This window comes from Oncorhynchus mykiss, chromosome 23 (assembly GCF_013265735.2).
Source record: "Oncorhynchus mykiss isolate Arlee chromosome 23, USDA_OmykA_1.1, whole genome shotgun sequence".
NCBI lineage: Eukaryota > Metazoa > Chordata > Actinopteri > Salmoniformes > Salmonidae > Oncorhynchus > Oncorhynchus mykiss.
The window spans coordinates 59,392,116-59,408,096 of NC_048587.1; the positions used below are offsets into that span (position 1 = coordinate 59,392,116).

Genomic DNA, 15,981 nt, shown 5'->3' on the forward strand with positions numbered 1-15,981 from the left:
TTCTGTCATCGAGATGAGGTGAACCTACATGTTTCTGTCATTGGGATGAGGTGAACCTACACGTTTCTGTCATTGGGATGAGGTGAACCTACATGTTTCTGTCATTGGGATGAGGTGAACCTGCATGTTTCTGTCATTGGGATGAGGTGAACCTGCATGTTTCTGTCATCGAGACGAGGTGAACCTGCATGTTTCTGTCATCGAGACGAGGTGAACCTACATGTTTCTGTCATTGGGATGAGGTGAACCTGCATGTTTCTGTCATCGAGACGAGGTGAACCTACATGTTTCTGTCATTGGGATGAGGTGAACCTACATGTTTCTGTCATTGGGATGAGGTGAACCTGCATGTTTCTGTCATTGGGATGAGGTGAACCTGCATGTTTCTGTCATCGAGACGAGGTGAACCTGCATGTTTCTGTCATCGGGATGAGGTGAACCTACATGTTTCTGTCATCGGGACGAGGTGAACCTGCATGTTTCTGTCATCGGGATGAGGTGAACCTACATGTTTCTGTCATCGAGACGAGGTGAACCTACATGTTTCTGTCATCGAGACGAGGTGAACCTGCATGTTTCTGTCATCGGGATGAGGTGAACCTACATGTTTCTGTCATCGAGACGAGGTGAACCTACATGTTTCTGTCATCGAGACGAGGTGAACCTACATGTTTCTGTCATTGAGGCGGTCCAGAAGTTCACCAACCAGCTTGTCATATTTCCTGAGGGAGACAGCACAGTAGTAGTTTGGAAAGTGTGTGGACATTATACTGTAGACATAACTGAGGGATTAGTTTAACAATGGGAACTGGTAGACCTTTGCTAGTGTAATAATACACCAATACAAATGCAAGTTGAAGATTTTGTACACAGTCCAACAACAGTATTGTAGTGTTTATTCATTAGCAGTGTCCAGCACTCTTCTTGCTGTCTGATAAAATAGATATGTACTCACTGTTCAGAGTCTAAGTTCTTCTCCTCCTGCTTCCTGAGGCCCTCTGCTTCTTCTTGGTCTGAGGGGACAGGTTCCGGGGGCAGAGGAACACCAGAGGTCTGGAGCTGCACCGCCACCGCACGGCATTCTGATGGGATCTACATTACAGTTAAGAGGTTTAATCATATATTATTATACATGTTATATAGGACGAGGTCTGGAGCTGCAGTAATGATGTCATGACGTTATTACTTTCACTTTACAATCAGGACACGGTGTCATTAAAACCCAGATGGTTGTAATGATAATTTTGACCAATGGAAAGGCAGGAAGAGACTCTTACAGCAAAGTCTATGCCGATGGTCTCGTACTGGCGGTGGATCTTGTCAGCGAGGTCGTCGAACAGGCGGACGATGGAGGGCTTCTCCAGGGACATAGCTGAGCTGAGTCCTGAGCGGACGATGGCAGGCCAGGTCAGGGTGATGCAGTCCCAGTCGTGCAGGTTGGCCAGGCACACCCCACTGTGGTTCCCCAAGAGACAGTATAAGGCACCCTAGAGAGAGAGAGAGAGAGAGAGAGCGCGAGAGTAGAGAGATCGAGATCGAGAGGAGAGAGATCACGAGCGAGAGGAGAGAGAGTGCGAGCGGAGAGGAGAGAGAGAGCGCCCGAGAGGAGAGAGAGAGCGCCCGAGAGGAGAGAGAGAGCGCCCGAGAGAAGAGAGAGAGAGCGCCCGAGAGAAGAGAGAGAGAGCGCCCGAGAGAAGAGAGAGAGAGCGCCCGAGAGGAGAGAGAGAGAGCGCCCGAGAGGAGAGAGAGAGAGCGCCCGAGAGGAGAGAGAGAGAGCGCCCGAGAGGAGAGAGAGAGAGCGCCCGAGAGGAGAGAGAGCGCCCGAGAGGAGAGAGAGAGAGCGCCCGAGAGGAGAGAGAGAGAGCGAAAGGAGAGAGAGAGCGAGAGGAGAGAGAGAGCGAGAGGAGAGAGGGCGGGAGGAGAGAGAGGAGAGAGCGGAGAGAGAGATGAGGAAGGATAAAGACAATGAAGGATGGGGAAATAGAAGGAAGAGGGATCAGTTATTTTAAATTTTCTCCATTTACAGTGGGGCAAAAAAGTATTTAGTCAGCCAGCAATTGTGCAAGTTCTCCCACTTAAAAAGATGAGGCCTGTAATTTTTATCATAGGTACACCAACTATGACAGACAAAATTAGAAAAAATAATCCAGAAAATCACATTGTAGGATTTTTAATGAATTTATTTGCAAATTATGGTGGAAAATAAGTATTTGGTCAATAACAAAAGTTTCTCAATACTTTGTTATATACCCTTTGTTGGCAATGACAGAGGTCAAACGTTTTCTGTTAGTCTTCACAAGGTTTTCACACACTGTTGCTGGTATTTTGGCCCATTCCTCCATTCAGATCTCCTCTAGAGCAGTGATGTTTTGGGGCTGTTGCTGGGAAACACAGACTTTCAACTCCCTCCAAAGATTTTCAATGGGGTTGAGATCTGGAGACTGACTAGGCCACTCCAGGACCTTGAAATGCTTCTTACGGAGCCACTCCTTCGTTACCCGGGCGGTGTGTTTGGGATCATTGTCATGATGAAAGACCCAGCCATGTTTCATCTTCAATGCCCTTGCTAATGGAAGGAGGTTTTCACTCAAAATCTCACGATACATGGCCCCATTCATTCTTTCCTTTACATGGATCAGTCGCCCTGGTCCCTTTGAAGAAAAACAGCCCCAAAGCATGATGTTTCCACCCCCATGCTTCACAGTAGGTATGGTGTTCTTTGGATGCAACTCAGCATTCTTTGTCCTCCAAACACGACGAGTTGAGTTTTTACCAAAAAGTTATATTTTGGTTTCATCTGACCATATGACATTCTCCCAATCTTCTTCTGGATCATCCAAATGCTCTCTAGCAAACTTCAGACGGGCCTGGACATGTACTGGCTTAAGCAGGGGGACACGTCTGGCACTGCAGGATTTGAGTCCCTGGCGGCGTAGCGTGTTACTGATGGTAGGCTTTGTTAATTTGGTCCCAGCTCTCTGCAGGTCATTCACTAGGTCCCCCCGTGTGATTCTGGGATTTCTGCTCACCGTTCTTGTGATCATTTTGACCCCAAGCGGTGAGATCTTGCGTGGAGCCCCAGATCGAGGGAGATTATCAGTGGTCTTGTATGTCTTCCATTTCCTAATAATTGCCACCACAGTTGATTTCTTCAAACCAAGCTGCTTACCTATTGCAGATTCAGTCTTCCCAGCCTGGTGCAGGTCTAAAATGTTGTTTCTGGTGTCCTTTGACAGCTCTTTGGTCTTGGCCATAGTGGAGTTTGGAGTGTGACTGTTTGAGGTTGTGGACAGGTGTCTTTTATACTGATAACAAGTTCAAACAGGTGCCATTAATACAGGTAAATAGTGGAGGACAGAGGAGCCTCTTAAAGAAGAAGTTACAGGTCTGTGAGAGCCAGAAATCTTGCTTGTTTGTAGGTGACCAAATACTTATTTTCCACCATAATTTGCAAATAAATTCATAAAAAATCCTACAATGTGATTTTCTGGATTTTGTTTTCTCATTTATCTGTCATAGTTGAAGTGTACCTATGATGAAAATTACAGGCCTCTCTCATCTTTTTAAGTGGGAGAACTTGCACAATTGGTGGCTGACTAAATACTTTTTTGCCCCACTGAATATTGAACAAAAATATAAACGCAACATGCAACAATTTCAAAGATTTATTAGGAAATCAGTCAATTGAAATGAATTCATTAGGCCCTAATCTATGGATTTCACATGACTGGGAATACAGATATGCATCTGTCGGTCAGTGTTACGTTCCCCAGTTTATGTGTTGTAGTTTGTGTATTTGCATGTGTTTATTTCAGGAAATGGCTTCCTGAAATCCCTCAAGCAGCTGATTGGTCGACTCCAGGGCTAATTGGAGCGCTGACCCCGCCCCCTCGTCAAGACGCAGCTGTCTCCAATTACCTGTTCCTTCTGAAGCTATATAAAAGCCAGTGTTCTGTTCAGGAGGGAGAGATTTATACAAGGTCATTGCAGAGCGATTGTTTGTGATAGAGATTTGCTAGAGAGATTTGCTGGGAGGTCATTGTAGAGCGATTGATTGTGATGCAGAGATTTTGCTAGAGGTTGATTTTGCTGGGAGTTCATTGCTGAGAGTTGGTATGTTCTGTGATTTGTTGCTCAGGTAGAGCTTATTTGATGTCCTTTGTTTCTTAGTTTGTTTGTGAAATTGTTTAATATTTTGTTTCATTTGTTCCCAGGGGGGAAGGGGAAGGCACCTTGGGAGTGCTTAGGCAAGAGGCCCGCGGGCATACATATACCCGTAGTATATTCACTGTCTAGGCACACTAGGTAAGACCTGGGCGGACCACCCCCTGTATTTTGGTTAGGGCACCAGGTGGTGCTAAATTAGGTAAGTGGTGGGTAGGCAGGTAAGATAGGAGAGGGGGGGACTTTAAGATTTACTTTCTTTGCTTTGGTTCCGTCCAGCCCCTTTTCCCCATATTACCGTGTACAGGAATAAAGTCCTTGTAAACGGTACCACATTCTGTCTGTTGTCATCCTTACTCGCACCTACAGTCCATACCTCTTTCACTTCACAGAGAGTTTAGTTGTAGCAGGGTGTTGCGTTCCCTCTTCATAGAGGCGTGCGTAACAGTCAGACATCTTAAATGTCTTAAATTAAATCTTAAGAAATGGGCCTCATGATCTTGTCAGGATGTTTCTGTGCATTCAAATTGCCATCGATAAAATGCAATTGTGTTCGTTGTCCGTAGCTTATGCCTGGGGGCACTCTGTTCACATCAATAATCCGCTCGCCCACACGACGCCATACATGTGGTCCGCGGTTGTGAAGCCGGTTGCACATACGGACAAATTATCTAAAACAACGTTAGAGGCAGTGATTATGGTAAAGAAATATACATTAAATTCTCTGGCAACAGCTCTGGTGGACATCCCTGCAGTCAGCATGCCAATTGTGCGCTCCCTGAAAACTTGCGAGATCTGTGGCATTGTGCTGTGTGACAGAACTGCACATTTTACAGTGGCCTTTTATTGTCCACAGCACAAAGTGCAGCTGTGTAATTATCATGCTGTTTAATAAGCTTATTGATATCCCACACCTGTCAGGTGGATGTGTTATCTTGACAAAAGTGAAATGTAAACATTTCTGCACAACATCTGTGAATATGGAACATTTGTGATCTTTTAGTGCAGCTCATAAAACCTACATGTTGCGTTTAAAGTTTTTGTTAATTGTATAACATTCATTCAATCAGTCAGTCAAACAATAATTTAGTCAGCTGATTGATCAATAAATGACTCAATCAATTTTCAATAACCAGCCTAGACCGTGTGTGTGGACAGAATAAGAGTATTGGAGAAACAGGACAGAGAGCGAGACAGGACAGAGAGCGAGACAGGACAGAGAGCGAGTCCTACTTTGAACTGCTGCTGTGTGACGTGGGAGCGGTCTGGTTCCAGGAACTGCAGCACACGGGGGATCACGTCCCTGCAGCAGAAGTTATAGGTTCCCAGAGCCGTGAACAGCACACTCTGAGCCCGGCTACGCACCTGGAGGAGCACACATGGGGGGAGAGACACTCAAATGGTGTTTCTTTCTTAATACATTTTCCTTGATTCCTTCCTTGCATCCTCTCTCCTCGCCACTTCCTCAAAAAAAACAAGAGAGAAAACCCATTGTTCAGAATTAAAATTCTCCTCTAATATGTTTTGAGGTACAATATATGATATTATATATGCCATTTACAGACCTGCCAACCCTGTCCCACTTTTTAGAGTACCAGAAGCGTGTGGCATGCGCTGTTTGTGAGTCTGATCGCAATTATAGAATTGTACCAAATCAGGCCTATAAAAACGATGGAATACATTCTTTCTTGACAGCATTCCATTTAAACATATGGTAAAAGTCACTAACAAGATGCAATTAGAAAGAACACAAAAGGCCGTTATTCTGGAGCTTTTTTTAATTTTATTAAACAAATAAATTATTTGTTTAGGTTTAGGTAAAAAATGTACAAAAGTCTTATACACTATTATTATTTATTCAACTCTGATATGATAAGAACAAATGTTTGAAGAACAGCATCAGTATGAAATTAACATGTTACCCATAATAAAAAACAAAAAGCTATTATAGGAAACAGTGGGTGAGAACAAATCACCTGGAAACCTTCAAATGTTCAGGAAATCATTTCCCTAGACAGATTTGCCTGGTATAGTTGAAGTTGGAAGATAACAAACACTTTGGTTGGAGTCATTAAAACTTGTTTTTCAACCACTCCGCAAATGTCTTGTTAACCTCTCTGGGGTAGGGGGCAGTATTTTGACATCTCGATGCAAAGCGTTTCCAAAGTAAACTGCCTGTTACTCAGGCCCAGAAGCTAGGATATTCATATAATTGGTAGATTTGGATAGAAAACACTCTAAAGTTTCTAAAACTGTTAAAATAATGTCTGTGAGTATAACAGAACTGATATGGAAGGCGAAACCCAGAGGACAAACCATCCCCCAAAAAAACAATTCAGCTTACCAATATTTTCAATGGCTAGTATTTTAATAATATGGCCAAGTCCTCCCAGATTGCAGTTCCTGTGGCTTCCACTAGATGTCAACAGTCTTTAGAAAGAGTTTCAGGCTGGTTTTGGGAAAAATTACCCAGAAATTGTAGTTTTTCTAGGTGGCTCCCATTTTGGCTGTAGTGTTTCCAAGCGCGTGGAGGAAAGAGTTTTCTTTCCTATTTATCTCCGGTAATGAACATACTATTCTCCATCTTAAATGTTTTCGTTTATTTACAAATTAGGATACCTAAGGTTTGATTATAAATGTTTGACTTGTTTGGAAAAGTTTATTAGTAACGTTTGGGATTAATTTTGTATGCATTATGATGGAGGGAAACTGAGTGGATTATTAACCTCTTGAAACTAGGGGGCACTATTTTTGGAAAAATAACATTCCCAAAGTAAACCGCCTATTTCTCACGACCAGATGCTAGAATATGCATATAATTGACAGCTTAGGGTAGAAAACACTCTAAAGTTTCCAAAACTGTCAAAATATAGTCTGCGAGTATAACAGAACGATATTGCAGTCGAAACCCTGAGGAAAATCCAATCAGGAAGTGCCTCTTATTTTGAAATCGTTGTGTTCCTATGCACCCCTATTGGCCATTGAAAGGGATATCAACCAGATTCCTTTTTTCTGCATATTCCCTAAGGTGTCTACAGCAACATAGTTTCACGCCTTTATGTTGAAGAATGAGCGTAAATGACTACATTGCGTAAGTGGCCAGCTGAGGGCTCTCAGAGTGATTATTGCGTAAAGGTAGTCATTTTTCCTCTCGTTCCTACTGAAAAGCCAATTGTCCCGGTTGATATATTATCAAATAGATATTTGAAAAACACCTTGAGGATTGATTATAAAAAACGTTTGCCATGTTTCTGTCGATATTATGGATATAATTTTGATTTTTTTTCCGGCGTTGTCGTGACCGCTATGTCCGGTGGATTTCTCAACATAACGTGACCAACAAACGGAGGTATTTTGGGTATATATCCTCTCGTTGTAGAATCAGATTTCCGACATCAAAAAATTGCCATGGCTCTCTGTAAAAAGTATGCTTAGATTTTTGATACAGGATCGGTGAGAAATTTCAAGACTTTCTCAGGTTTGGTAAGATCTTTTGGTCCTTCTTTTACTTTCTTTTCTGCCACTTTGTCCCCGATATCCCTTTGCTTGAACAGAGTCAGGTCGAAGATTTTGTCAGCAGGTCCACATTTGATGGAGGATGGCGTGACTTTGCTTCTAAAGGAGCCAGATGAGGGCTCGGGTGAGAGCTCGGAGGGCTCGGGTGAGAGCTCGGAGGATTCAGGTGGGGGCTCGGAGGATTCAGGTGGAGGTTCGGAGGAGCCAGGCGGAGGATTTGTAGAGCCAGGCGTGGGCTTTTTAGAGTCAAGCGGGGGCTTTGTAGAGTCAGGCGTAGATGGTATAGAGTACAGTATATACATATGAGATGAGTAATGTGGGGTATGAGAACATTATATAAAGTGGCATTGTTTAAAGTGGCTAGTGATACATTTAATTATATAAAGATGGCAAGATGCAGTAGATGGTATAGCGTACAGTATATACATATGAGATGAGTAATGTAGGGTAAGTAAATATTATATAATATAAAGTGGCTAGTGATACATGTATTACATAAAGATGGCAAGATGCAGTAGATGGTATAGAGTGCAGTATATACATATGAGATGAGTAACGTAGGGTAAGTAAATATTATATAATATAAAGTGGCTAGTGATAAATTGATTACATCAATTTTTCCATTATTAAAGTGCTGGAGTTGTGTCCGTATGTTGGCAGCAGCCACTCAATGTTAGTGGTGGCTGTTTAACAGTCTGATGGCCTTGAGACAGAAGCTGTTCTTCAGTCTCTCGGTCCCAGCTTTGATGCACCTGTACTGACCTCACCTTCTGGATGATAGCAGGGTGAACAGGCAGTGGCTCAGGTGGTGTAGGTGTCCTGGAGAGCAGGTAGTTTGTGCAGACCTCACTGGGTTCTGGGGAGCCTTACGGTTGTGGGCGGAGCAGCTGCTGTACCAGGTGGTGATTGTGCATCTGTAAAAGTTTGTGAGTGTTTTTGGTGACAAGCCAAATTTCTTCAGCCTCCTGAGCTTGAAGAGACGCTGCTGCGCCTTCTTCACCACGCTGTCTGTGTGGGTAGACCATTTCAGTTTGTCCGTGATGTGTACGCCGAGGAACTTAAAACCCTCCACCCTCTCCACTACTGTCCCGTCAATGTAGATAGGGGGCTGCTCCTTCTGCTGTTTCCTGAAGTCCACGATCATCTCCTTTGTTTTGTTGACATTGAGTGTGAGGTTACTTTCCTGACACCATTTTCCTGAACTCTAAAACAAACATGTGTGGAAGTGAACTCTAAAACAGTGAACTGGGCTAACCTGACTGTAGGTGCTGGTGGATAGCCTCAGCAGATCCCTCATCAGTTCCTGGTGGATACTCCTGTACTCACACCCCTCCACTGTTAGCTTACGAAGCTGGACAACACAAAACACATGACAGTTAAACAGCAGCTGGGTTACTACCAGGGGTAATAGAAACACAGACAGATTATTCCATGACAGCAGCAGACACTTGAGAATGGATAGCACACACACACAGAGCGAGAGAGAGACAGAGCGAGAGAGACACAGAGCGAGAGAGACACAGAGCGAGAGAGACACAGAGCGAGAGCGCCACAGAGCGAGAGCGCCAGATAGCGAGAGCGCCAGAAAGCGAGAGCGCCAGAGAGCGAGAGCGCCAGAGAGCGAGACAGAGAATGAGAGAGAGCGAGACAGAGAGCGAGACAGAGAGCGAGACAGAGAGCGAGACAGAGAGCGAGACAGAGAGCGAGACAGAGAGCGAGACAGAGAGCGAGACAGAGAGCGAGACAGAGAGAGAGACAGAGAGCGAGATAGAGACAGAGAGCGAGATAGAGAGTGAGATAGAGAGCGCCAGAGAGAGCGACAGAGGTCCTACCTCATGCTGTAGCATAACTCTGTCGATCAGTAGGGCTCTGATGTGCTGCTTCCTGCCATGAAGCTTTAGGTGGAACAGGAGAAGAGAAATTAGTAACTACTGTCTAGACCAAGGCTGGGCGCTATTCTCTATGTAATGAACTACTGTCTAGACCAAGGCTGGGCCCTATTCCCTATGTAATGAACTACTGTCTAGACCAAGGCTGGGACCTATTCCCTATGTCTAGACCAAGGCTGGGCCATATTCCCTATGTAATGAACTACTGTCTAAACCAAGGCTGGGCCATATTCCCTATGTAATGCACTACTGTCTAGACCAAGGCTGGGCCCTATTCCCTATGCAATGAACTACTGTCTAGACCAAGGCTGGGCCCTTTTCCCTATGTAATGAACTACTGTCTAAACCAAGGCTGGGCCCTATTCCCTATGTAATGAACTACTGTCTAGACCAAGGCTGGGCCCTATCCCCTATGTAATGAACTACTGTCTAGAACAAGGCTGGGCCCTATTCCCTATGTAATGAACTACTGTCTAGACCAAGGCTGGGCCCTATTCCCTATGTAATGAACTACTGTCTAGACCAAGGCTGGGCCCTATTCCCTATGTAATGAACTACTGTCTAGACCAAGGCTGGGCCCTATTCCCTATGTAATGAACTACTGTCTAGACCAAGGCTGGGCCATATTCCCTATGTAATGAACTACTGTCTAGACCAAGGCTGGGCCCTATTCCCTATGTAATGAACTACTGTCTAGACCAAGGCTGGGCCATATTCCCTATGTAATGAACTACTGTCTAGACCAAGGCTGGGCCCTATTCCCTATGTAATGAACTACTGTCTAGACCAAGGCTGGGCCATATTCCCTATGTAATGCACTACTTTCTAGACCAAGGCTGGGCCCTATTCCCTATGTAATGAACTACTGTCTAGACCAAGGCTGGGCCCTATTCCCTATGTAATGAACTACTGTCTAGACCAAGGCTGGGCCCTATTCCCTATGTAATGCACTACTTTCTAGACCAAGGCTGGGCCCTATTCCCTATGTAATGAACTACTGTCTAGACAAAGGCTGGGCCCTATTCCCTATGTAATGAACTACTGTATAGACCAAGGCTGGGCCCTAATCCCTATATAATGAACTACTGTCTAGACCAAGGCTGGGCCCTATTCCCTATGTAATGAACTACTGTCTAGACCAAGGCTGGGCCCTATTCCCTATGTAATGAACTACTGTCTAGACCAAGGCTGGGCCCTATTCCCTATGTAATGAACTACTGTCTAGACCAAGGCTGGGCCCTATTCCCTATGTAATGCACTACTTTCTAGACCAAGTCTGGGCCCTATTCCCTATGTAATGACCTACTGTCTAGACCAAGGCTGGGCCCTATTCCCTATGTAATGAACTACTGTCTAGACCAAGGCTGGGCCATATTCCCTATGTAATGAACTATTGTCTAGACCAAGGCTGGGCCCTATTCCCTATGTAATGCACTACTTTCTAGACCAAGTCTGGGCCCTATTCCCTATGTAATGAACTACTGTCTAGACCAAGGCTGGGCCCTATTCCCTATGTAATGAACTACTGTCTAGACCAAGGCTGGGCCCTATTCCCTATGTAATGAACTACTGTCTAGACCAAGGCTGGGCCCTATTCCCTATGTAATGAACTACTGTCTAAACCAAGGCTGGGCCCTATTCCCTATGTAATGCACTACTTTTGGCAAGGGCCTTGTACTGATCAGAAATCAACACTAAACTCTTACAATATATGTTAGATAAGTCTGTGGGTGCCTTACATGACCAGCATTCATTCATTGAAGATAAATATGTCATTGAATCACACAAGTTCCACCACGGCTCCAGTATGGCGTTCTAGTTATGTATCTCACCCTGTTCTCCATGGACTTCTTGACCAGGTTGAAGCTCTTCCAGCGAGAGTCAAACTCGTGTTTTTGGGAGCCTTTGAAGTGTAGCAGGTCACTGATGATCTTGATGATGGAGAATAGAGACTTGGTGTCGTCCTCGGAGTGTTCCAGAATGTGATCTGGGGACATAAAACAGAACCAACCGCTACATTGACATGAAGTGAAATGGGTGGGTTTTAGATGTCTTTGTTAAATTTAAAAAATATATTTTTAACCTTTATTTAACCAGGAAAAGCCCATTGAGACCCAGAGTCTCTTTTTCAAGGGAGACGTGGCCAAGAAGGCAGAAACAATCAATACATTGCATAGTTAAAACATACAACACAACATGACCCAGCCTAAAAAAAGCATTTACACCCCTCCGTAACAGTCTCCCATCAATATTTTACAATCATTCACTGGCACTAACATATCTAGATGAAGCATGGATTGTAGACTATTCCATGCCTCTGGTGCACAAGAAGAGATGGCAGTCTTGCCTAATACTGTGAATGTACTGGGGACTAAGTAGCAACCACCTAGCAGACCAGGTATGGTGACTGCTGGTGGTGAAGGAGACCAGACTACAGAAGTAAAGAGGGAGTTTACCCAAAAGAGCTTTGTAGATGAACACATACACAACAAGTCAACATACTCAATTACAGAGAGAAAAGTGGCCTGAACAAGCTTCTTTCTAGTCATAAGTGGGAAGCAAGCCTTATTACGAAAATAAAAAAAACCAATTTCAATTTAAGCTTTGTCACAAGATTATCCACATGAACTTTAAAGGACAACCTAGGTATTTGTAAGATGACACTTTTTCAACGGATAAGCCACCAGATGTGACAATGCTAACCTTCTCTGGCTGAGTTCAAGCTCTGGTAAAGGTGATGAATTTAGTTTTTTGTACATTCTAAATCAGTTTGAGACCATAAAAGGGAGTCCTGCAGTGACTAAAAAGCAGTCTGGAGCACTTCAACAGCCTGAACCAGAGAAGGAGCACATGAATATATGATCGTCATATAGATGTAACTTTGCTGGTTGCATCCCATTTCACATATTAGCTCTTCATGTGAAGACAGTGATGAGACACAAAGACATTTAAAAAATTAAAAAACATTACATCTGGACAGCTTTACACTGTTAGTTACACCTGGACAGCTTTACACTGTTAGTTACACCTGGACAGCTTTACACTGTTAGTTACACCTGGACAGCTTTACACTGTTAGTTACACCTGGACAGCTTTACACTGTTAGTTACACCTGGACAGCTTTACACTGTTAGTTACACCTGGACAGCTTTACACTGTTAGTTACACCTGGACAGCTTTACACTGTTAGTTACACCTGGACAGCTTTACACTGTTAGTTACACCTGGACAGCTTTACACTGTTAGTTACACCTGGGCAGCTTTACACTGTTAGTTACACCTGGGCAGCTTTACACTGTTAGTTACACCTGGGCAGCTTTACACTGTTAGTTACACCTGGGCAGCTTTACACTGTTAGTTACACCTGGGCAGCTTTACACTGTTAGTTACACCTGGGCAGCTTTACACTGTTAGTTACACCTGGGCAGCTTTACACTGTTAGTTACACCTGGGCAGCTTTACACTGTTAGTTACACCTGGGCAGCTTTACACTGTTAGTTACACCTGGGCAGCTTTACACTGTTAGTTACACCTGGGCAGCTTTACACTGTTAGTTACACCTGGGCAGCTTTACACTGTTAGTTACACCTGGGCAGCTTTACACTGTTAGTTACACCTGGACAGCTTTACACTGTTAGTTACACCTGGGCAGCTTTACACTGTTAGTTACACCTGGACAGCTTTACACTGTTAGTTACACCTGGGCAGCTTTACACTGTTAGTTACACCTGGGCAGCTTTACATTGTTAGTTACACCTGGGCAGCTTTACACTGTTAGTTACACCTGGACAGCTTTACACTGTTAGTTACACCTGGGCAGCTTTACACTGTTAGTTACACCTGGGCAGCTTTACACTGTTAGTTACACCTGGGCAGCTTTACACTGTTAGTTACACCTGGGCAGCTTTACACTGTTAGTTACACCTGGACAGCTTTACACTGTTAGTTACACCTGGGCAGCTTTACACTGTTAGTTACACCTGGGCAGCTTTACATTGTTAGTTACACCTGGGCAGCTTTACACTGTTAGTTACACCTGGACAGCTTTACACTGTTAGTTACACCTGGGCAGCTTTACACTGTTAGTTACACCTGGACAGCATTACACTGTTAGTTACACCTGGACAGCTTTACACTGTTAGTTACACCTGGGCAGCTTTACACTGTTAGTTACACCTGGACAGCTTTACACTGTTAGTTACACCTGGACAGCTTTACACTGTTAGTTACACCTGGGCAGCTTTACACTGTTAGTTACACCTGGGCAGCTTTACACTGTTAGTTACACCTGGGCAGCTTTACACTGTTAGTTACACCTGGGCAGCTTTACATTGTTAGTTACACCTGGGCAGCTTTACATTGTTAGTTACACCTGGGCAGCTTTACACTGTTAGTTACACCTGGACAGCTTTACACTGTTAGTTACACCTTGACAGCTTTACACTGTTAGTTACACCTGGACAGCTTTACACTGTTAGTTACACCTGGGCAGCTTTACACTGTTAGTTACACCTGGACAGCTTTACACTGTTAGTTACACCTGGACAGCTTTAGTTGTGGTTACAGACAGGAGGGAGGGTGGAGACAATATTAGTGTTGAGTTGTGGTTACAGACAGGGGGGAGGGAGGAGACACTATTGGGGTTGAGTTGTGGTTACAGACAGGAGGGAGGGAGGAGACACTGTTAGGGTTGAGTTGTGGTTACAGACAGGAGGGAGAGAGGAGGCACTATTAGGGTTGAGTTGTGGTTACAGACACAGGAGGGAGGGAGGGGACACTATTAGGGTTGAGACGTGGTTACAGACAGGAGGGAGAGAGGAGGCACTATTAGGGTTGAGTTGTGGTTACAGACAGGAGGGAGAGAGGAGACACTGTTAGGGTTGAGTTGTGGTTACAGACACAGGAGGGAGGGAGGAGACACTATTAGGGTTGAGTTGTGGTTACAGACAGGAGGGAGGGAGGAGACACTATTAGGGTTGAGTTGTGGTTACAGACAGGAGGGAGGGAGGGAGGAGACACTATTAGGGTTGAGTTGTGGTTACAGACAGGAGGGAGGGAGGAGACACTATTAGGGTTGAGTTGTGGTTACAGACAGGAGGGAGGGAGGGAGGAGACACTATTAGGGTTGAGTTGTGGTTACAGACAGGAGGGAGGGAGGAGACACTATTAGGGTTGAGTTGTGGTTACAGACAGGAGGGAGGGAGGAGACACTACTCACGTAGCAACTGCCTCATCACTCTACAGATAGCATCTCTGTAGTTCTCTCTGGACAAATCTGGAGGAGGAGAGAGAGTTGAGGTTTTACATAACAACATGCATGCAAACATGTCTCTGGAACAATAAAAATTGTCACCACAACAAGTGAGTGATGCCGCAAACTATGAAGGCTCAAGGACCATTTTGTCTGTTACCAAGGCCTCAGAATAATGAATATGAGCTAAAGCATGCAACTCACCATAGGACACTCCTGTGAAGAGGTTGGTCTCACCCAGATTTACCATGCTAGTAACCCTGACAGAGAAAGAGAGATTTCATAGTTAACACACACTGTAGTTAAACACTGACAACTATTGATGTAAAAAGGGCTTCATAAATACATTTCATTAATTAAGCTTGACTGTGTACTACTCACAGTTCTGTGATGGGCTCTCCTCGCAGTGGTGGAAACAGACTTCCTGCTCCGAGAAGGCAGTGCTGTACGATAGACAAACTCTGTAGGACGTCATCCCTGAAAAATGGGATTAGTTACATGCAGGGTCCACAACACTGACTACACATTATAAAGCAGAACGGAGTTGTGTTAAGTGGGGAGAACACGTTTGAAACGGAGTGAAAACACCTGAACTTGTCAAGAAGAAAATGGCACACGTGGACACTAGTTTGTTCTTAGATTAGTGTAGAGCACTTTTGCAGTCACAAAGCAAGCCAACATATAGTGCTCAGAATTCTTTTTAAACATGACTTTTTTTTCTTTTTTACACATTAACCTAATAAAACCAGTTGTGTATGAATGAGGTTCGTGCAGGAGGCCTAATACATTATCACAAAATAATGGCTATGTGCCTGGCCTGGTAATATTGTTATTCTCAGACCACGTTATATTTCAAAACTCAAGCTTTGATAACAAACTAGATCAGTTGGTGTACCTTTAGCGAGGCACAGCAAAGCAAGGCATTCGTCTCAGTGAAGGGAGTGAGAGAGCAGCAGCCTCTCACCTATGACCAGAGAAAGTTAAATATTCCTCTATATTAAAATAGACCAAACGAGGTGCTAATAATAATTCAAACGCAGGGCTATCGATACACTTGACTACTAATTCATTGCAGATGCAGCACGATTGGAAGTAGAGAGAAGAGTATTTTATGTATTGTAATAGTGGTGACAGTGCTGAATAAAAGTTTGACATGAACTC

At 44.2% G+C, this 15,981-nt stretch overlaps 1 protein-coding gene across 2 annotated transcripts in view; it reads right to left on the minus strand.

The window, feature by feature from the left end:
• LOC110503043 (proteasome activator complex subunit 4B) overlaps positions 1-15,981 on the minus strand; it is a 98,472-nt gene that overhangs the window by 36,309 nt on the left and 46,182 nt on the right. For both annotated transcript variants that reach the window (XM_036960897.1, XM_036960896.1), the window contains 10 exons: positions 15,202-15,297; positions 15,025-15,080; positions 14,788-14,844; positions 11,402-11,556; positions 9,513-9,575; positions 8,936-9,031; positions 5,398-5,529; positions 1,278-1,487; positions 956-1,092; positions 669-722 (listed from right to left, as the gene is read on the minus strand). In XM_036960897.1, the coding sequence (XP_036816792.1) occupies positions 669-722; positions 956-1,092; positions 1,278-1,487; positions 5,398-5,529; positions 8,936-9,031; positions 9,513-9,575; positions 11,402-11,556; positions 14,788-14,844; positions 15,025-15,080; positions 15,202-15,297 (1,056 nt within the window). The remainder of the gene's footprint in view (positions 1-668; positions 723-955; positions 1,093-1,277; positions 1,488-5,397; positions 5,530-8,935; positions 9,032-9,512; positions 9,576-11,401; positions 11,557-14,787; positions 14,845-15,024; positions 15,081-15,201; positions 15,298-15,981) is intronic.